This window comes from Sarcophilus harrisii, chromosome 2, assembly GCF_902635505.1.
Source record: "Sarcophilus harrisii chromosome 2, mSarHar1.11, whole genome shotgun sequence".
Lineage (NCBI taxonomy): Eukaryota > Metazoa > Chordata > Mammalia > Dasyuromorphia > Dasyuridae > Sarcophilus > Sarcophilus harrisii.
Genome location: NC_045427.1, coordinates 432,754,271 through 432,777,762, shown reverse-complemented (window position 1 = coordinate 432,777,762; position 23,492 = coordinate 432,754,271). Strand labels below are relative to the sequence as shown.

Below are 23,492 nucleotides of genomic sequence, written 5' to 3'. Positions count from 1 at the left end.
TAGCTATGTTAAAAGTTTAGCTCATATTCTTACAGGAAGCCTGTTTTTGATCTCTGCAGATGCTAGTGCCTTCTTTCCAGAAATATCTGTTCCCAGTAGTCTATGTACATCCGTATTCCCTCTCTCCTGCCAATAGAATCCAAGTTTGTTGAGGGCAGCGGCTATTTATTTTTGTCTTTGTATCCTTTGAGCTTAGCATGGGTTCTGGAACATAGTGAGCACTTATAAAATGCTTGTCACATAAATGAATGGGAGATTATTGTAATAGTGTTCTGACTCAGACAAGGATAGCTTGCAGAGTCTTTCCCATTAATATTAGGAGAATGGGGCAGAGGGGGAAGTGGAAGAAAAATATAAACAGATGATAGGAAAAACTGTCATCCTGGGGTTAGACTGGGGGTCCCAGATACTTTGCTTGGAGCAGTTTCAGGAAATTTGTCACTTTTCTGTCTCAGTTTTAAAAACTAAGTTCATGCCTACTTACTTGGCAGTTACTTATGGTTTTCTACCACTGTAAATCAAGTATGAATTAGTTTGTTTTTTAAGCAGTGCCAGACCTGGGTTAAAGAGTTCGAGAAACTTCCTCCTTGATAGATGAAAAAGAATATCTATTTCTTGGTCCAATGTCTTGAAGTTTCCAGTCCATATGGATCACTATGGTAGACCATCTGTTTAGCTTTGACTTAATAGTTACAAAGCCTAGAGATTATTTAGAATTTTCTTTTATAGTTATAACCTAGTGCTCCTGAGGCTAAGGTTCCCATGCAGAAAGATTCCATCTTTAATCAGAAACTGAGTCCAACATTGACTGAACACTGACCTGGAATTAAATTTTGATCTTGATCATAGACCTGAACTCCAAGACTCTGGCTGTGGGAACCCTTAGCAGATTAAAAATGCATGCCATATATCTTAAGGGAAAATTAAGTGAGAGAATGTGAATAATTCAGTGCAATCCATCTCCACTATTAAAAATACAAAAACAAAAAACCTCTCAAACTCATCAATGGATAGTGAGTCAGGAATATTCTTTTGGTGGAGAAAGATAATGCATTTAGAATTTTGGTAAATAGAGTCCAGAATCTATGGATTTTATGTCCCACAGGGAGATTGTTTTTGTTCTGAGCACACTGAGATAAGTTTAGGGGCTGGAGCCAGCAAGGGGATTATCTTTTCTAGTTGAGTGTCTACAGATGAGGCTGGTGCATTTAACTGTATATTAACACCCTTAATACCCTGGATGACAGCCCTTGCCCCGAGAAGCTGGGTGGTGACCAAAATCAACATTCTCTTATCCCCCTACCTCAGAAAGGTAAAACTCTGACCCTGGGATTGAAGAGACCCTCACCCTGCCCTTTTAAGAGGGACAGAGTTACAATTTGTGAGTCTCTAATATACCCTGGGAATGAGGAGGTCCTACAAATTACTATCGAGCATTCCAAACATTTGTGTGTGTGTGTTTTGTCTCCATTTCTATATAGTGTTGACCATCTGAAATTATGTTCTTGCCCTTTGGTCTTGTTTCTGTACTTATTCTTTACTTTTTGGGAATCCTGAAGAACTTTCATGTCCATAATAATGACAATAGTTTACATTTCTGTGGTTCCTCCATGACTGTAAAAGCTCTTATAATAACCATGTGAAGCAAGTGGTACAAGTAATCTTATCCCCATTTTAAAGATGAGGAAACTGGGCCAGTGAATTTAAGTAACATTAAATAATATTACACAGCTAGAAAATTCTCCTATCACAGAAGCTTCTACACTTTGAGGGGATGGGGAATCAGATGTGATTTTACTGCTGTAAGGAACTTCTGATAAGGAAATGTTATCTACCAGTGAAGACTAATTTCTAGTGTTAAGAGATGCCTGAGGGATTGAAGGTTTACCCTCAGTCAGTCAACCAGAACCTTATGCTGATAGGTGACATGATCCAAAAGGTTGACCAGGATATTCTTCTTTCCTATTACTAACTGGGCCACAAGGCAAGGAGGTGTAGGGACTCAAAATCTACTCTTTTCCATTGGGATAGAGCTGTGAATCATGTTCTTCTCCTGTCATCCCCACCTCGACATAGGAAAAAAAATTAGAGATAGGTACAGTGGAAAAAAGAAACTTTAATTTCTCTGGGAAGGTAAGGATGAGCCTCTTGCTTAGTAGTCAGATGCTGAAGGAGTCACTGTTCCATGAGCTCGAACTCGGTAGATGCAGGTGAAGTGGGGGTTTCCCCAGTTGGTCAGTATCTTTAGTTTGATGCAGTTGAAGGGTCTGGAGAGTGTATTCTAGAAGCAAACACAGAGAGAATGAACAAGTCCTGGTCTTGTCCTTCTATCCTCCTCTTGAGGGCCCCCTGAGGGTGCACTTTCTATCTCTTCCTTCCTTGCTTCCTCTGTGCTGACCCATGTTCAATGAATCCCAGAGTTAGAAGGAATTCGGAATTCCTCAGAGCTGGAAGGAATCTCGAAAATCATTTAGTTTTGGCTCCCGAGGATTTAGAATTGGAAAGACACAGGGCGGATCATCGAATCCTGCCCTTTTATTAAAAAAAAAATGAGGAAACTGAGTCCCAGAGAAATTAAGGAAGTTGCATAATGTCACACGGCTACAGTACGGCTGAAATGAGATTCAAATCTAGGTCTTCTAGTGAGTAACAGGCTTTCTATTATATACTTTCATTTTATAATTGAGAAAGCTGAAACCTAGAGATGAGAGAGCTTTTTCATGTTTATTCTGTTAAGGGATGTCTAAAATGGGATTCAAACTCAGGATTTCCTGAGCTGAAGGTAGGACTCAGGGTTTCTGGATCACAGAACTTTCATGAAAACACAATCCATTCTCAGTCTCAGCCATCTATAGATTAGTCACAGAGAGTATAATACTTAAAATCTATTGATAATCTTCAAATCTCATCTCACATGATGATTGTTTCTGGCCACCTTCCCCAAATGTTTTAGCAGAAAGACTGATGAAGAGCCCAAGAAGCCCATTAAACTTTGACTGTGTGATTGTCCATCTGATCTTGTTTCTGTTGCTATCCCTGGAATGCTTGAGGATCTTTGTGGTAGCTCAGAGATATATGAGCAATTGTGGAATTCTAGATCCGGAGCTAGAAAGATCTTATTGGTCTTCTGGTCCAACCCTCTCATTTTATAGGGGAGAAAACAGACTCATAGAGGTAAATGTCTTGTCTAACATCACACAGCAAGTCACAAAGTTATGAGACAATTTGTAGACTCAATTTATTATTCACTAGCTCTGCATCTAAGTAGCTAGTTTCACAAATGGCTAGGATTTAGTTAGTCCTTCAGGGCTTGCACAATGCTTTACATAACCTTATTTGATTCTTAGAACAGTGCAGTGAATTAGGTGTTATTGTGCTCATTTTATGGATGAGAAAACAGAGACTGAAGTGCTTGGAGGGCATTCGAGGATAGGGATCATAGATCTCTCAAGATCCAACTTCCTGACTCTAAATCCTATGTTCTATCCACCAAATCACCCAGTCACTCTCGTAATTTCCCAGCATTTTTCCTTCCTTGCTGTCTGAGCTCCAGGTTCTCCTTACAGTGAATTGTTTATCTTTTAATTTTATTTTTTGCAGACACTAGGGAATTTCTTAAAGCCAAGATGGCTATAATTACAAAGCTAGTTCTTGACTAGTTTCTTTACTGTCTCCATTTTTTCCATCTAGCTATCCTGAGTCCTATTTATTCTGATTTTCCTACGATACACACTCAGTGCAGTATAGGGGTAAGAACAGCAGTCCTAGAGGGCAGGATGTTTAGGTTCACAGTGTAGATCTAACATTCTGTAATTCTCTTTCCCTGCTCCCTGCTAATTCTGTCCTGAGGGTAAGAGGCACAGCTGCTCTTGATGGCCTTTTTTGGGGAAATTGAAGAGATATTTTTATTCATATCTGCTATCTCTTTGTCTATACAAATCACACAGACACAGGACCTTCTATTTGCTGTTAATATACTGGCTATGAGCATGTGATTTCCCAGTATGTCAAGGTTCTGAAACTGAAATTTGCATTGTCACTTATTATTTATATGAATGGACAAGTAACTTTGCTTTTCTGAGCCTCAGTTTCCCAATCTATAAAATCAGAAGTTGAACTGGAGGACCACATCGTCTTCTTGATCAGCCCTTGGAAGCCTGGGAATGGCTAAGGAACTCCTGAGAAGATGGAGCTCTGAGAGGAGACTGATCCCAAACTATCCCTGACTTAGCTAGGATCTGCCCTGTTCTCTCAAACCCATCCCATCATTTGATACTAGTGAAAGCCATGGTTCCCAGCGTCTTATCTCTGCCTGGACTGGGAATAGAAGGAAAAGAATCCTTGGTTGTGCATTAGGAGATGTGGGCCCAAATCCTGGCTCTGCCAGTAATGCTGTGTCGCCTTTTACAAATGGCTTTTCTTCTCTGAGACTCAGTTTCTTATCTTTATAGATAATCTGTACATGTCCCTTGCTTTCTGAGGTCTTTAAATCTGATGATTCTAACATATAAGGGACCAGATAGGGCAGATGGCTGGTAGTCTGGGAGCAGGTTGGGAAGTGGGTTGCTTTGGATCTTTAGATCTTGCTTCTGCTCCCTGGTGGAACAGAACTCTTAGCTGGCTGGACCAATAATAGCATAAAAAGGTTCAAGAGAATGTTGGGATAAGACCATGGGATGGAGCCTCTGGCCCCTTGTGGCTGTTTCTCTGGGAATAGAGGGTAGGAGTGGTCTTAGAAAAAAAATTTGTGTTTGAAGGTATGCATGGATCTTGGGACTCATGGCCCTGAATAATGTAAAACCTGGTCAACTTATCCTTTCTCCTGGATAATGGGGAATGGGCTCTGCATCTAAGAATTTTAGTCTACACAAATGATCACTTCTGAAGGGCTTGGTAAAGATCTCCAAGAGTTGGTTTCCTGAGCTTTTAGTTAAATCATTATTTCAAGAAACACTCATGATTTGGTATCTAAATGAATTGTCTAAATTTTGTATTGGAATCCCGATTTCTGCACCCAACACCCTCCAACTCTCCCCACCAATGACCCTCCTTGTACCTGGAGTGGAAACATCTGAATGGCGTTTTCAGGCTGAAACATAAAAGCCCCCAGGAATGTCTCTTCTCTGCTTTGATCACTGATGCCCTTCGGAGGCAAGGATGACAGAGTGAGGAGCCAGGGTGCAGAGAGATCGGCATGTGGGCTTGGGTGTTTGCAATCTTAGGAGAGCTAGAGAGGACCAGCTCTATGGAGACCTTGGTCTATCCAGGTAGTGCTGGCACTATACACATTGAATCCTGTTCTGTTTCATAGAATTTCAGAACTGGAAGGGACCTCAGAAACCAGCCATTCCAACCCCCTGACTGATAAGAGGAATCCTCTCTGTAGAATTTCCAGACACGTGGTAACGTAGCTTCTACTTGAAGAACTCCTGTGATGGGGAACTCACTACCTCTCAATCCAACACATTCCACTTTTCGATAATATATGTTGTTAGGAAGTTTTTTCTTATCTTGAACCAAAATGGGGCTCTGTAACTTCTACCCATTGCTTCTAATTCTTCCCTCTGGGGCAATGTAGAACAAGCCTAATTTTTTTCCACAGGGCAACCCTTTATGAATCTGAAGACAACTCTCATGTCCTTCCCCCAATCCCACAGTGCTTCTCCAGGCTAAGTGTTTATAGTCCTTTCAGGAGATGTTTGTATGTATAGTCTTTAGTTCTCTTAGCACCTTGATCATCTTCCTTTGGATATATGTTGTCAATGATCCTCCTACAATGATATCTTATTAAAGATTATTATTAATTATATATTTTTAAGAGAGGAGGGCAGCAGGACTGTTCCCTCCCTCCCTCCCTCTGAACCTCATGCTTCTATTAATTCAGTCTAGTATTATATTAATGCTAATGGACATTAACAATTTTGTCTGGCACATATTCCTTCATAGTGAGTTTATAATCCACTAAAAATCTTTTTTAACACTCCTGCATCAAAGGTCAAGGGTAACCTTTATTTAAAAAAAAATTCCTCATGTCTGCATATGCTTGAGAGTCTGCCAAATATTTCCCCATCCATCATCTCATTTGATCCTCATAGTATCTCTGTAAGAGAGGTGCGGATATTTTCTGCATTTTGCAGAGGAGGAAGCAGGATCAGAGAGGAAAATGACTTATCCAAAGTCAGGCAGCTAGGAAACATCTGAGGGCTTGCCCTCAGCTCTGTGACTCACAGGCCACACTGCTGTGAGTCACACTTTGCCTGTTCTCCTGAGGAATGCATTGATATAGACATGGGAGGAATGAGGTTGTTTAACTAGGAGAAGCAGCCAAGGTGTGATCTGAGGATTGAATTCAACTACACAAAAATCCCTTGGAGACCCAGTCTGTGGAAATCAGACTAGGCTAGAGCCATCTCCAGCCACAGCCCTGCCACAGGCGTGTTGTATCATCTGGGGCAAATTGCTTCATTCCTCCTGAGCTCCTTTCCCTTTCTGTAAAATGAGGGATTCAGGTCTCTCTGATGTTCTATGTTCCAGATGGGAAAAAGAATACTATTTTACACCTGAGAATTACCATTATCTGCAAAAACCCTGAGAAATAGAAATTGAAATTTTTTTCTTTCTTAGAAAGTGAATCACTATCACAGGTCAGGAGCCGCCTGCCAGAAAGAGAGCTTATCAAAAATGCCAATTTCTGAGTTTCTAAGTTGGAGCAGTATTAGATCCGACAGCATTCCTATTGTGCTTCTGGCCTTTTCCATCCCTTGCACTTGTGACTGCTCACTTATATTTTTCTTTCCTCTTTCTCAGAAGGAAGGCAAAGATAGTGTCTTCAGCTCATGGGCACGTTGCTTAGTGGTCTGGCCTCCTACAGCTGGGTCAGCATAGAATAAATAAGCAGCTGTCTAGGTGACTGAACAGTTTCTAGGAAGGTCCCTCACCTAAAAAATCATTTACTGCTTGTTCTAATGGTAAAAATGGGATTCCTTGGAATTAAATATTTCACTTTCCCTGAAGTCCTTTAAAAAAAAATTGAATATTTCTGGAGTTCACACATTAAGTACCTAATAATTTAGTTTGAACATAGATATTTCCTTTATGACAAGAAAGACTGAGTTCCCCAAGAACACTGGGAAAGTACTTGAAAAAAGGGAAAAGGGCTGTCTTCACTATTCTTTTAAGGATCAGTCTACACCCCCTGAGGCGTTCCATCTTCCTAACTTCTCACTGACACTTGTTTTACCAATAGCAAAGAGCTTCTGGGCACCAGGCAGGCAAGAGACCTGACAGGATAAGCAGAGCTAGTACTTTTCCAGCCTTTTCCTCAGGTCCAGTCCTCCCCTTTCCCCATGCCCCTTGTCTGTCTCTAGACTGATCACTCACATAGACGACAAAGTCCTTGGGGGCCGTATCCAAGTTGCCTGACAGGGAAATCGTTTTTGGGATGTGCTGAATCGTAATATTGGTGAGGAAGATCTTCCTGGCCAGGCGGATGACAACTTGCCCGCGGTCTCCCCTGAATGCCCAGCAGTTGCCAGGGGTCACGTTGGGCTGGAGGGAGAACAGGCACACGAACATTTGGTCAGGCTCCCTCATCCTGGCTTATCCCTAGTGGGAATGCCCACTGTGAAGTCCCCATAGTGGAACTCTGGCTACCCTTGCACATGGTGGGGATGGAAGGAGCAGGAAGCAAAAACTGGGAATGGCTGACTGTCTGTCTCTATGATGTTATCAACACAGAGCCTAACGGAGCTACAGATCTGAATGTCAGAGCAAGGTGGGGACAGAGTGTACTCATTGCTGTGCTCAAGGGGAAAACTTTAAGCAGGACCGTTTCAGACAAACCGCTCTTCCAGAGCAATCTGGAAGTGGGTTCTGCTTTAGGGTGGGCTCCTCTAGCTGGAAACCTTTACTGCCCCTATTGTGTGCAATTTTTAAGACTGACAGGACCTTAAAGACCTTCTATGGGTAGACTATGAGCTATTAATTTCTCTCTCTCTCTCTCTCTCTCTCTCTCTCTCTCTCTCTCTCTGTGTGTGTGTGTGAGACCCCTTTTGACAATCTAGTGAAACTTCAGGTTATGCTGCCCTAATCATCCATATGTGTTGGGACCCCTAAAAAGGGACTGACCAGGATCCCTCCAGGGCAAAGTGTGGTAGACAGAGCTGGGTTTGGCATCAAGAAGACTTGTATTCAAATGCAGCCTCAGACACTTACTTGCTGTGATCCTGGGCAAGTCATTTAATCTCTTTTTGCCTCAGTTTCCTCAAATGTAAAGTCAGTAGAATGATATCAAGCTCCTAGGTAGTTGTGGGTATTAAATGAAATAATATTTGAAAAGTGGTTGATACATAGCAGATACTTAATAAATACTTGTTTCCTTCCTTTCTCTTCAGCTAGTGGATGAGTCTAAAGGATTTGCAGTGATAATAAAGAAGTAGCTCACTGCTTCATTTGATAATGATTAGATTGAGACTTAAACAGTCAATAAGCAGGACAGGTGGGATCCAGACTCAGGTTTCCTGACTCCAGCTAGATATTTACCTTATTATGTAGGACGTGAGTGGCAGCAGCCTGTACCAATCACCACTAGAGCCTTGAGGCTTCTGACCTTTTCACTGAGGGGAAGGGCTTCCCCATTGTCTAAGTTGGAGCTATTCAAAATTACCCAATTCCTCAGTCAGATCCTTGCAAGATGTGTACACGTGCCTGTGAATGATTCTAAGATACCCGTCACATCTCCAGAATTGGCAGGGACATCAGAAGCTATTGCAGTGCCTTCATTTTACAGATGAGAAAATTGATTAATATTAACTATTAATGAGATTAAATGACTTGTTCACAGTCACACAGGTATTAAGTGTCATTTATGGGACTGGGATCCAAGTCCCCTGACTCCCAAATTTGTGTTTTTCCCACTATATCATGTGCTCTCCTCTTCACCTCTCCCAGATCACTGAGTTTGAGGGTCAACTCCCATCTGGGCAAAGAGAGAGAATATCACAACTGATCTCAACCCAGAAGCCAGACAGAGTCAGGAGCCAGAGATGCTCAGAAATACCATTTTTTTCCCTTTTGGAAAAAGTTTATTTTTATTTTTTTACAGTGTCCTCACTTCCCAACGACTCTTCTCCTTCATCCCTTTCCTAATGATGCAGTTTAGTGAAACAAATCAGCTTAGCCTGCTTGAAAGAGTATGCCTCATTCTATACCTCCTCTTTCCTGAGAGGGAGAAGGCATGTTTTATGATCAGTTATCAGAAGCCAAAATTAATGATGGGGCCACTAATTAATTATTAAGTGTTTGTTTGCCAAAGGCAGCTTTTTCTTTGTAAATTAAAAAAAATTAATTTAAGAAAGTTTTATTGATTTAAATTTTTTTTTTACTGCTGTCACATTCCTTCCATGCAAAATATCTCTTTTAACAAAGAAAAATAAATTTCAGCCAAATTATCTGTCTCTGTACCTGTTTCTGCCAGTTCATGCAAAATTCTACCCTCATGGTCTTTTACTACTCTAAAATAAAAGGAAAGTGGGTTTCATTCTTGGTCCTCTGGGACAAAGATAAAAGAGTATTTTTTTCCTAATGAAATCTTTCTCTCTTTTATGTTGGCCAGGGTGTGCCTCTTTCACTTCCTCTCTGTCACCTAAGTCAAGGAGAGGCAGAATTGAGGCTGTAGAGGACAAATGGGCCAGTACCAAAGAGATTCAAAACTTTGGAGCATCCCAGCAGGATTGAAGTTCTGGAATAGTGATAGCAATGACAATTTACATTCCCATGGTGTTTTATCATTTATCAAATACCTTTTTTTATGACGATTCTATGAAACAGGTAACTATAATAAAATAATAACAGTATAATAATAATAATATGAATAATAAAAATAATATTAGATCTTTAAATAGGGCTTTTGAATTGGCAAAGTGCTTTAAACACATCATCATCTGGACCTCAGAATAACCCTTAGAAATAGCCACCTATATTATTCCCTCCATTTTATGGATTAAGCTCAGGGATGACGAGTCAAGGGGCAGGGTTTGGACTCCAATTTAACTCCTTTCTAGCATTTTATCTACCATGTCATCTTCTTTTGGGAAAGAGTAAAGCTTAGGATTGAGAATGGAAGTGAATTGCTTAAAGTTACATGGTACGTGGTTTAGTGGTAGTGCTGTGGGTCTGGAATCAGGAATATCCATCTCCCTGGGTTCAAATCCAGCCTCAGACACTTACTAGCTGTATGATTCTGGGCAAGTCACATAACCTTGTTTACTTCAGTTTCCTCATCTGTAAAATGAACTGGAGAAGGAAATAGTCATTCCTGTGCCTTTACCAAGAAAACTTCAAATGGGGTGACAGGAGCCAAACAGAACTGAGATGACTCAACAGCAACCCAGTGAATCTGTGGAAGAGCTGAGTCTTGGGCACAGGTCATCTGCAAAGCTGTTTCTCCACTGAGCCAGCATTTCTGACAGCCCTTTGTGATCTCCAATTACTTCATGTCTATTTGGCTTCTTTCCCCAGGTAAAGTATAGCCCAACGGAGGCAAGGTGGGATATTAGACTTCTCTAACTCTCACAGTGACTTGTTCAGGGTATCTAGTGGATACTCGTTGATTATAAGTGAGGATTCTTGAAATAAAAATCACGTCATTCTTAGCACATCTACACTCTGCCTCTCCCTGGCATTTGGGGTTAAATGAATTGCTCAGGGTTCACATACCTAGTAAGTGTAAAGTGTCTGAGGATGATGCACTTTCCACTGAGCCATCTAATCTAGCTGCCCAGGACATCTACAATCTCACCTACAAATATGCATTATACATTGAGATTTTCCTAGAGATTGATTGACTTAAAAGGTTTAAAATCACTTTTCACTGCTAGAGTATAAGGCAACCACAAGGACCTCTAGGAACACTCTTATTGACTGATGGATTATAATTAGTAATTTAGGAAAAGAAGCTTCAATAAGTTGAATCAGCTCGAGGGGTCTTCAGTTATCTACATTCTTTACCTACTGTGGTTTAAGCAAATCTTTTTTTTTTAAACTGAAAAAAAGACCATATATGCCAGTCCATCACTATCAGGCATAGATTACTCTGCTGACCCAGTGCAGTGCATTTGCTTAAGGGCATGTGGATGAACACAGTGGATATCAGAGAGGATATCAGAAGCGGTTGTGATGTGGTGGAAAGGATGGGAGGGGGCAGGAATCTAGATTTTAGTCCTGATTTTGTCAATTTTTGTCAATTACTCAGTGTAATCTTGTGCAGTCACTTTCCTCTGGACCTCAGTTCTCTTCTCAGTTCTGTTCTTGATGATTTCTAAGGTACTTTGCAATTTTAGGATTTTATTGTTTTTGAAGCTATGCGGGTATTGCTAACGATGACACAAGAGGATAACATGTGAGAATGACATTTAGATAGATTTAATGAAGGTAAGAGGTACAAATTAATAGAATTCAAGATATGCCCTGAAGACCAGAGGATAATACATTAAAATAATGGTGGGAGGTGGTTCAACAAAAGCTGGCTTCCTGGAGGTGACTTTTAAGCATTTCCTTTGTCCTAAGAAATTAGAGGGAATATTTGGAATAATCCTCTGGTGACAGAAGTAAAGTAAAAAAACCTAGTTTTTTTCTGTGCTATGTGCCCAGGTATTGGGGAGAACCAGGACTACTTCATGAATTCCGATGTAACTAATTCTTCTTAGTTTTAGAATAAGATAAATGAGTGAAAGCATCGGATCCATTAAGGGAAAAAAGGAAATGGGACCATTTTATTTTTTGGAGTGTGCCCTCGTGTTTCCACTCCTGATAAGCTGGGATCACAGCTGGCATAATTAAACAAAGAGAAGCAATGCTACCGTTGTTGGTGTACTGAGACAGGTCCCTGTATAATAGGAGGCGGGTAGAGCTCACGTTGCAGCAAGACAGAATGGTTTGGAGTTTCCTGATATTCTCTCTTTTGCTTGGGTTGGTATGTTTTGCTGGGGTGTGAAATCTAATCCAGGGAGAAGAGTAGGAAAGTGTATTTTTCTCTGAATTTCTTGTATGGTATATCTGTAGCTATATTGCTGGACTGTCCTAAGGTCTGGGTATAGTTAGCATCATTTAAGAGTTGATTTTAGATAGGAACTCTTAACCCTGTGGGATGTGTGTGTGTGTGTGTATGTGTGTGTGTGTGTGTGTGTGTGTGTGTGATAGACTACTTTGGAAATCTAGTCAAACTTATGGAACCTTTCTCAGAATTTTTTTTTAAATGCATAGAACAAAACACAGGGTTATGAAGGAAACCAATTATATTGAAATTCAGTTATCAAAATATAAAAAAAAGTTCAAAAGACCTTAGGTTAAAAACCCCTCATCTAAAATGATGCAAGTTCTGTTCTTCCTTTTTCCTGAGACTTTAAAAGTTCCCAAATGTAAAAGCAAGTTGTTTAATTACCTATGATTCTGCCTTGCCAAGTCATATTTGAATTAAGCATAATTTTTTATGAGCAATTTTTTGTAATAAATGGCAAATCTTCATTCCATGATGGATGCCTGTGACATGATTGTTTCATGTCAAATGAACTAGTGTGCTGTCCCAAATCCACTTCATAAATCTTATTTCATATGTCATTTCAATGTGGCCACTGAATTCCCATAAAAAGCATCCCTAAGCTACTGATTTAAAACAATGTTGTAAGCTCTGTCTCAGTGGGGGCTGCATGTCTGGTAAGTATCATCTGAGGCTATTCTTTTTCTTCAAAGTGGGCTCACTAGGGCCTAGGAATAGGCACTAGGACCAGAGTTCATATCATCAACTGTTGGACAAAGTCACAATGGAATTCTAGGAAGTTCTGGCCCTACCTCCAGGATGACATCAGGTGGATGTGCATAGTTCCATAGTCGGAGCCAGCTCCAGTAAGATCTGGCTTTGTCACAACTGTAGGTGGCAGATGTATGTTCAAAATCAATGGTCCCTCCTGAAAACCAAAACCCAAAGATTATTTACATAAAGTCTTTAATTTTGCAAAACACTTTTTTTTTCTAATAACCATGAGAAGTAATGAGAATTAGTCAATCAGCATTTATTTAAGCACCTACTATATGCAGGCACTGGACTGAGCATTGGGGATAGAAATTAAGTCAAAAATAGTCTCCACCCTTGAGAAAATAATAGTCTAAAGAGATTATTATTAATGAAAGTGCCATATTCCTATTTTATAATTGAGGAAACAAGTTGAGAGGTTGTGATTTTTGCCTAGAATCCACCAAGTAAAAAATCTGGAACTTGAACTCAAATCCTCTGACTCCAAGAACCTCTGAATTGTACTACTCAATAGTAAGTAGCACCTGCAGACAAGATCTGCCCTTGCCAAGGACTGAACCACTTTCTATTCTTGGCTTTTCATTTCAGACAGGAACTGTCTTTAGATTTACTTGGAAACCTAAGGTGCTAGAACTATTAATTAATAAATCAATTATTAATTTCTTATTATATTTGCTATTAATTATTTATATTTAATTAATAATATTCTTGTCAAAACGCAGCCTCTGAGCAAGATCAAGAAAAACCACAATGCTAGTTCCTCTAAAAATATTTCATTTCTCATTCACTTGCTTCATCTTCTTCTGTCACTGTAATCTTTGTTAAGGCCCTTTTCCCCTCATGATTAAATTGTCTACCATTTTAAAATAAGGACAGGTCTAGATGGTCTACAAAGGTTTCTTTCAGTGTGAATATTCTACATGTGTGAGAAGGGAGTAATTCTGTCTTGTCATTTCATCTTTGTGGGAATTTGATGATCTTAGAAATGTCCACAAAGGAACATAAAATTTCCAAGACAGAGAAGAGAGATTTCTGCACCGTCTCGACAAATTCAGAAAAGGAAGCTGCTAAAAGGTAAGTGAAAAATATGAGATCTGTGCATTGGAATATAAGATTTGCTTCTTCTCATCCACCTGCTTCAATCATCTGGGGGATTGGGAACCCCAGTGGGTACCACCATTCTTCATTGTCATGTGTTGATGATATTGGATTGTAACTGAGGAGATACGTGGGGGTAGATTGGAACGGCCCACTTCAGAGATTGGCAGAAGAATGATACAATTCAAGGAAGTAGATAGAGTCAGACCTGGGACAAGTTGGCAAAGCTTTGTGAAAATACAGAGAACGGCTGAACAAGTTGTGAGGTATGGTTGTGATGGAATATGACTGTACCATAAGAAATGATAAGCTCGTTGATCTTAGAAGGGCAAGGAAAGAGTAGCACAAAATGATGAAGAGGGAAGTAAGCAGAGCCAAGAGAACATTGTATAGAACGACAGCAGTATTGTTTTAAGAACAACTTTGAGTGACTGAGTCATTTTAACTATTATAAATGTACAAATTAAAAATAAAGGACAGATGAAAGAAGACTATCTGCATACATAAAAAGTACTGATAAATAGATGTATAGAATAATTTTACAGATATACATGCATATATGTGTATGTGTATATACATATATACACACACACCTATTTGTGTCTAATGTTAGCCATCTCTAGGGTGGGGGGAGGGAAACAAAAGAGAAAAAAAAAGAAATTTACATGATAACTATTGTATATTTGGAGGAAATAACAAGTTGTAAATTTAAAGTTTCATGTGTAATTATCTCTTTTTTTTTTTTGGTACTGTTTTGTCCTGTAATGCTTGCTTTGTCCTGTAAATTGAAAATAAAATAAAAATGCTCATTTTGTCCTGTAAATTGAAAATAAAATAAAATAAAAATTATAGGCATCAGTTGACACAGCTAATGATTATGGTGGGCAATTACTAAAAAAGAGTAAAAATGTATAAGGAAGGACACTGTGATCAAATCTAAGAAAATCCAACAAAAACTAACTTCAGAGCATCTTTTCCTTTATTGGTTTCGAAGCAAAACAAATGGCCTCCCACTAAGTTTCATATTCTCAAATACAAGAACCTAAAGAAAACCTGCTGAGAAATGAACCTAAGAACAACAATTTATTTGAGCAGCCATAGGATTAGAGAAATAGAGAGGCTAGATGCAAGAATAGGGTTCCTACCACTCCCTGTAGTTATTTTGTAGAAAAACAAGTTGCTCAATCTCTTAATTCCTTGGTATGGAGTGACTTTTCTTGGGTCAACTGTCTTGTGTATTCTCTGAACACTATTTTCCCAACAAAAGTTTCATCTTACTAAAGGTCAATAAGGAACTTAAGAATTAAATCATTATTGTTTCTGCCAGAAATCTGAGCTGAAATCATGGGTAATTGGTAGGCTTCTTTCAACCTCATCTTTCAGCCAACAAAGTACTTGTCACAAGTCTTTATAGCCATTCCATCTTCAGAGGTTCCAAAGCACAAGCTGACAGACAGTTGTGGATCTTGCCCAAACGCTACCAAAAAGAGCATACCATCTGTGGCATTATTCCTGATAGACTTGTTTATATACATTATAAAAGGCATAGGTTTATTTTGCTGAGATTTCTGCATATATCTCAGTGTTTTTAGAATGTTAATCAATGTTTAAGAAACAAGTTGCAAGAGTCTTTGGCAAAATACTTTTAGACTTTTTGATTCCCATCAAAGTCAATATTTCCTTGAGTAACTATTTGCTAATACCTTAAATAAGTAAATTGATTCTGATCAATACTGATGTTTCAAATGTTTTCTGGATGTGGATTTTCTAGAGCCATGATACCCTGATGCCCATTTTCCTACTGACACCAGCAACCTCCCTAGAAACATGAGACTTACTCTAATGTATATCAAATATGGATAGTGGATAGTGCATTATTTAGTCATCCTTTCATAGGTTGTGTTTTCCTTAGCAGTTTCTCTTAGAATAATTCGAATATAATGATCACATGAAATCCATTGTTCCAGCATGGTATCCTCAGTTCATGTTTTCAATCTTTATCATCCCTTCTGCTTAAAGTGGTATGAATTCAAGTGGGATGGACCCCTAAACAATCAAGATCCAGGCCTCTGACAGAGCTACTTTGCAATCCTCCTTTGAGTGCATCCATTACTCTGGCTCTTCCAGACCAGAGCCAAAGCAGAAAACAGTTCTGTCTCTTAAATTCTATTCTGCAGCAAAAAATCTGATAAACCAAATGAAAATTATGTGTAGTTACAGTAATATTGTTTTAAGAATGACTGAATCAACTTATATCCTATATAATGCACATGACCAATTCTAGCAGGAATAAGGCCACAGGTTTTATGCTATTTTTGGTGATGTTTGGGCCAATCACACCTGCCTTTTAGCTTGTGTTTTTGAATCTCAGAAGATGGAGAGGTTATAAAGATTTGTTACCAGTTGTTGACTGAGAGATGAGTTGAAAGAAGTCTACCAACTAGCCATGGACTTCAATTCAGGAAAATTCTGACAGAAACAAATAGTGGTATGATTCTTGAGTTAATGAATTGTTAAGACCTTTAACATATGAGACTCATTGAAAAACTGGTGTTTAGGGAACACACAAGAGAGTTGACCCAAGGCAAGTCCCTCCATACCAAGTAATTGAGAGATTGAGCAACTTATTTATCCACAAAATAACCTCAGAGTGTGTGAGGGATCTTATACAGATACTTCATTTCAACCACATATTCCCTGTGGGGAAGTTAATGGAACTTTCTGATAAGTAAGAAAAAAAATAATGGTCAGTCATCTAAGTGGATCATGAGGAGAAGGTACAGAAGCCCATGAGTTGTAGATAAACAACTTGAGATCCATGAGATTTCCTTAGAAAAAAGTCCTCTGTGTACTAAAAATCTCTAATTTTGTTTAGACCTGGAGGACAATTTGGTCTGTAGAAAGGTGCAGGATGAATCCCTGAACAATTTCTTTCTTACTTAGAACTTTAAGCATAGAGATCCCTAGGGTACAGAGACAATACATCATCATCACCAATCATAATGGTAACGATGACACATATGTGCCAGATACTGTGCTAAGCTCTTTACAGATATCTCATTTGATTCTTACAACAGTGCTGGGAAGTGGATGTCGTTAGTATCCATAATGTTTAAGAATAAAAACCAGCTTTTTACAAATTCAGTTTTGGAAATATAGACTGATAGTTATTGAGAGAATGAGGATATGAGAGAGAAAAGGGGGATGATTATGGAGGGCAATTTTCTGGAGAAGAAGGGAGTGGATAGTTTCAAAGATGCATATAGAAGGGTGAAAGGCCATCTCTTTGTCACAGACTAAAGAATGAATGGGGAGTGATGCCAAGCTGTGTGACATACAGGAAAGGGAAGAAAAGGGAATGTTGCAAATGAACTTTATTTCCTCAACAGAGGTTGAACTTCTCAGCAATGAGATATGGAGGATTACATGATATCTCAGACTTGAGGAAAGAAGAGGTTTGGAAAATTTTGTAGGGAATAGAATAGAGAATCTCTTGGGGAAGGGAGAAAGTACTGTATTGAGGGCCAATTTCAGATGAGATAATATAGAATTGTAGTGGATCCAGAGCTTAATCATCATGTTTGTATAACTTCTTCTAGTTCTATTCAGCAGTCTCTATGTAGGAGCAGAGGATACAGATGATGGGAGTGATTCAGGACTGGGTTTTAGTAAGGCGGGAAAAGCAGTAGAACATGGGATGAGAGATTTCAGGACAGAGGAAAACATAGTATTAACCTAGTTAACTAAAGGGGAGAGAGTAGTAATGAAGACCTGGAGAGCACTAAAGAGTGGAGAGACTGGAAGTCACTGAGAGTACAAAAAATAGATATAGGAGAAGTTAGATACATGGAAAATGAGAAACAAATTTCAGACCTTTTGATTACCCAAGTTAAACAGTTGTGGGTGATGGCAACATAAAGGTGTTACCAACTTAGTAATTATATGTGGTGGAGTGGAGGAAGAATTAGAGCATTTTGAGGAAACATTAATATTTACATCTAAGTTCCCTAATATGGTAGAGAGGATGACTGTGATCTAAATACTGAACTCTGAGATAAATGGGAGAATGTATGATTATTGGGACTGGGTTTGGTGATTGATTTGGATTAAAAGACCTTCAAAGTACGAGGAGTTTGCTGAAGCAGAGTTGCAAAGGAGAGTATGAAAATAGCAATGGGAACAGGGAGTATTTTGCTTCCTATTCCAAGACTAGTGTATCAGGGCTTATTTGTAAGGGTTTAAGGAATCCAAGAATAGATGTTCAGGGATACAATGCCAAATGGAGGCAATTAGATCTTTTTCAGTAATGGAAAATAGAAGAAACATGAGAGAAGTTAAAATGAAGAGAAATTTATTAATTATGGAGTTGAAATTCCAGAAGATACAGTAGAAGGTTTGGGCAGAACTGGAATGAGAAATCGGAGGAGCATGGTTGAAGGATATGAAGATAAGCGTATGGGGACAGATGCTCTGAGGAAGGGTGCTTAAGGCCATCAGGACTCAGTATCATTGAAAATGGAAAAATGATGGAGGTTGAGGATGTAAAATTTTGTTACCATAGGAAGTTGTAGGAGTCATTCCTCTGTCACCTCATAAACTCCAGAGTCAAATATGACTTTCTCTGTTTAACATTCACATCCCTTCAAAACTTGGATCCAACCTCCCTCTCCAGACTTTTTACAGATTAATCTCTGGTGTATACTCTTCAGCCTAGCCAAACCATACTCCCACATGATGTATTGCCTCCTGTGTCAGTTGTTCCCAAGGCTTGATCTTGCATCGTTTTCACTTCTTAGAATTCCAAATTTCCTTTAAAACTTAGCTCATATGCTACCTCCTATAAGCAGCCTTCATGATCCTTCAACTACTAGTTTTCCCTCGTTGCCTTTTACTCATTTTGTACAAACTTATTTTGTATGTGTGTGTATTCCATATGTACTGTCTTCCCTTTTAGAATGTAAGCATCTTGAAGTCAGGAATGATTTCATTTATGTTTGTGATTGTAACATCTAGCACACTGCCTGGTACATAGTAGGCTCTTAATAAATGTTTGTTAATTGATTGATCATTAATTTCTATTCTCCTTTTATTGTATTAAATTTCCAAGTCTTCTACCTTTACAAGTCTCACTTATCTGTCTTTTTCTACTCAAATCACAATGCAGGCCCTCATTGCTTCTTGTTCAGATTATTGTACTAATCTCTTGTAATTGGCGATCCTGCCACCAGTCTTTGCCCTTTCCAATTTATCCTCTTTACAGCTGCCAATTGACATCTCAAAACATAGATCTGATCATTCCATTTCCCTATTCAAAAATGTCCAGAAGTTCCCTATTATCTTGACCATAGGCTGAAATATGAATTCCCCCATTTGGCATTAAATAAAACTTTTTCACAATGTGAATACAATCCAGAGGTACTGTAGAATAGCGGGGAAAGGATTAGATTTAGAATGAGAGGATATATATTAATTCCCATCTTTGTCATGTACTACTTGTGTGACAGTGGGCAGGTCACTTAATCTTTCTAAGTAGCAATTTTCTCATCTGTAAAGTGAGGGGAAAATAAGATTAACTAACCTTTAAGATCCCTTCCAGCTCAAAGTTATAATTATATGATTCTGCCTTTCCAAGCTTTTTATATATCACTCCTTTTCACACATTCTTTGTTCCAGTTAAACTTACGTATTTGCTGTTTTTTTTTTAGATATCCCCATATCTTTATATATGTATATATGTACATATATATACGTATACATATATACACACACACACACACACACACACACACATATATATATATATATATATATATATATAAAATATGAAATTTGGGGAAAGGGATCTACCCAGGTGCTAGTAGACACCTTCCCTCAAATTTCATATATATATAGTATATATACATACATAGACACATATATAAATGTATGTGTAATGTATACATAGATAATATATCCAGTAGGTAATTATCTATCTATGTATGTACATATTATATTTACTTATATACATGTGTGTATGTTTGCATGAACATATATGTATATATGTATGTATATATCACAAGTCATTTGTCTGTCAATCTATCTATCTATCTATCTGTCTCTTCAATGAGGGGGAACCCACTCTTTCCCATTGTAACTGATTTCCTTTGCTTTGCTAGGGAGGTGGGGTCTCCTGAAGTCCTTTCCATATTTTTGACTAGATTTGGTAAAATGGTTAAAAGCATAGGGAATGTCAATTAGTCTTAGAGATTCCAGAAAGGAGTGACTACCTTTAGCTAGGGAAATCAAGGAAAGCATTAGGGGAGAGGTAGCATACAAGTTAAGGATGGGTAAGGATGATCTTTGGAAGTGTCTGCTAGCTCTAAGAGGCTTTGATTACATACCAATCGATTTCAAGGCAAAATCAGGCTTTTCAATGTAGTCTCCTTGTATTTTTTTCATTATGTTCTGTGCCACTAGGTCCTAAAGATAAAGAAAATTCAAGGTGTATATCCGGATAATCTTATGTCTACATATTTGTGCTCATTCATATAGATTGGCAATCAAAAAAGCTAGGCCTGCGACCAAAAATGTCATATCAAGCAAAATTATCCATAATATTGAATGGAAAAAAAATGGACAATGAATGAACTTGGAGATTTTCAGGATTTTCAACTAAACCTGAATGTAATAGAAAATGTAACATAAAAAAGCCAATATCAAAGATCATTTTCAAGGAACTTAACATGGACAAATTGTTTTATGTTTTTTCCATGGAAATGTATACCATATGTTTAAGATTGACATCAGCAATTGGGTAGTTAAAAAAAAACATTGTAGTAAAAAAGCAAAACTACCTAGGAAAAGATAAAAATAGTAATTATGGTACTCAAATGAGGTGCAGAGAAAGAATAGACACAGAGACATTGGGTGGTGGTGGTGGGGAGAGGAGGGCTTGGAGTTCTGCAAATCTGCTTACATTGGGTATGGGCTATATAGACAACGCTACATATATACCATCAAGGGTATAGCATCCTTCAAAATTTATAATGAAATAAGGAGGGAGAGAAGGTGGAGGGGGAAGCAAAGGTGGGGGAAAGAAAGAAAATAAGGGAGGGATATATGGGTTGGGGGAGGTTAAGTAATAGCAAGGCAAGTTAAGGAACAGATATAAAGCAGAAGAGTTAGCAGGAATAGAGAAGAAGAAATAAGTCAGACTTAAAGATTCAATTAAGAGAGAAATCTACATTCTTTGTCAGCCATAGTTTTGGATGCATGTTTGCATGTGGGTGGATGTTTGTGTGTGTATATGTATGTATTTATGTGTCTGAGGATATGTGGATATATATGCATGTTGCTCTATATATGTGTGTACATATAGATTTGTGTTTGTGTGAGTGGGTTTGTAGGTGACTGTGAATGTATATGTGAATATATAAGTGTATGTATGTATATATTTATATATGTTTATAATATATATCTGTGCTTAACTATAACCTGCTTGGAGAATGTGGGTGGGGATGAACAGGGAGAAAAGAATAAAATTTTAAAAGTGCACAGGAGAAAACAAAAAATAACCTGCAAAGAAGCAAAAATAAAGATGGACCTTCATGAATATAATTTCTTCTGCTCTTATATATCCTATCTCAAACTGGTAATTTATTCTTATATATTTCAATTTTTCCTGATATTCTTCTGGGTACTTGACAATGTTCTGTTCTGTTCTTTTCTGTTTTGTTTTCCTTTTCTGTTTTTCTTTTTTCTCTTCTGTTTTATTAAATAAATTTAAAAAAATAAAAGCAAACACTAGAGGAACAGAATTGGAAAAGAAATGAACTATGGGAGAAGGAATTGAGAAGGAAATTAACAATTGGTTACAAGAGTTTCAAAACTTTGTCCAAGCAAAAAATTGCCTAAAACTTAAAAGGACCAAAAATGACTTCAAAAGACAACAAGAAATATTAAAACAAAGTAAAAAAAAACTGGAAGAAATAGAATAAAATGCAAAGTATCTTCTAGCAAAAACAAATCATCTGGAAAACAGATCAAGGAGAAAAAATTGACTCATTAGACAATTTGAAATTTATGACAAAAAACACCTAGATACCATAGTTTAAGAAATCAAAAAAAGAAAACTACATGAATCTCTTAAAACCAAGGGCAAAGTGGAAATAGAAATAATTCACCAGTTAATGTCTAGGGGGAAAAAACCCAAATTCCCAGGAACACTGTAACCAAAATCTAGATTTTTGAGATCTAAGAAAAAATTACTGTAAGAAACCATAAAAAAAGAATTCAAGTACTTAGGATCTACAATAAGAATCATGCATCGTTTAGCAGTCACTGCTTTAAAGGAATGGAGAGTTTGGAATACTATATTCCAGAAGGAAAAATGCAAAGACTTGATAGCCAAGAATGATTTAGCCAGCATGAAGGAATATAATGCTGCAGGGGAAAAATAGACTTTAAAAAAATAGAAGACTTCCAAACTTTGAGGGGTAAACACAGGAATCGAAAGCAACATTTAAAGGTAAAAATGCTGCTTACATTTTAATAAGAAGATGATACATGCATCTCCTCTGAACACAATTACCATTAGAATAGAGGGGGGACTTAATTAAAGTCTAATTAAAGAGAAGTTCTGAGAATATTATGTCTTGACGATTTAAAAGGAAAAATGTGAAGATTCAGAAGAGGAATATACTATGGAATCTAGTAAGAGAGAAAGAGAGAAAGGGTGGGCAAACTTCTCTCACATGATTAGCAAGTAGAAGTCTATACAAACAAAGGAGGAGCTGGGGAACAGTTGACATGAACCTCACTTATCAGAAGATATTATGGTTCATTTATAAATGATGAAAGGAGGAAAAATATACATATGCATAATTGAATACAGAAATACATTTCTCTCTATAGAGAAATACAGAGAATTACGGTGAGGATAGATTAAGGGAGAGTTAGTCCTAAGCAAAACAAACTTAAGAATGTTTAAAAGTATAACTCTTTTTGCCATGGCTAAGAACTGGAAACTGAGAGGGTGCCTGTTAAATTAAGAAATGACTGAACAAATTGTCGTATATGAATGTGATGGAATTTGATAAATGAATGTGATGGAATACTATTGTTCCGTGAACAGTGATGAAGGGTGTCATTTCTGAGAAACCTGGGACTAATATGAACTGATGCAGTGAAGTGAGCAGGGCTAGAATAATTTATACCAAGACAACAATATTATAAAGTCAAACAATTTTGAAAGACTTAAGAACGCCAATCATTATAATGATCAACAATGATTGCACAGAACTAATGAATAAACATGTTACCCACTTCCTAATAAAGTGAAAAACTATAAGAGTGCAAAATTGTTTGTATATGTATGTTTGTGTATATATGAATATGTGTGTATATACATAGCATATTTATATATATGTGTATATATATATATATATATATATATATATAAAACTCACATGCATTTCATAAGTTCTCCTGTATACTTGTATACAAATGTATATTTGTACATAATATTGTATATTTTGATATAGTCAAAGTGAGAATTTGTTTTGCTTAATTATATATGTTTGTAAGAGGGTTTATTTTTCTTCTTCAG

The 23,492-nt window shown here is 37.8% G+C and overlaps 1 protein-coding gene across 4 annotated transcripts in view; it reads right to left on the bottom strand.

Moving 5' to 3' along the window:
* Window positions 1-2,096: 2,096 nt before the first annotated feature.
* The window catches only part of SUN5 (Sad1 and UNC84 domain containing 5), a 42,318-nt gene continuing 20,922 nt past the window's right edge, over window positions 2,097-23,492 (bottom strand). For all 4 annotated transcript variants that reach the window (XM_031954088.1, XM_023495493.2, XM_031954090.1 and 1 more), the window contains 5 exons: window positions 20,287-20,365; window positions 12,847-12,962; window positions 7,381-7,548; window positions 5,057-5,143; window positions 2,097-2,281 (listed from right to left, as the gene is read on the bottom strand). In XM_031954088.1, the coding sequence (XP_031809948.1) occupies window positions 2,153-2,281; window positions 5,057-5,143; window positions 7,381-7,548; window positions 12,847-12,962; window positions 20,287-20,365 (579 nt within the window). In that variant the 3' untranslated portion in view covers window positions 2,097-2,152. The remainder of the gene's footprint in view (window positions 2,282-5,056; window positions 5,144-7,380; window positions 7,549-12,846; window positions 12,963-20,286; window positions 20,366-23,492) is intronic.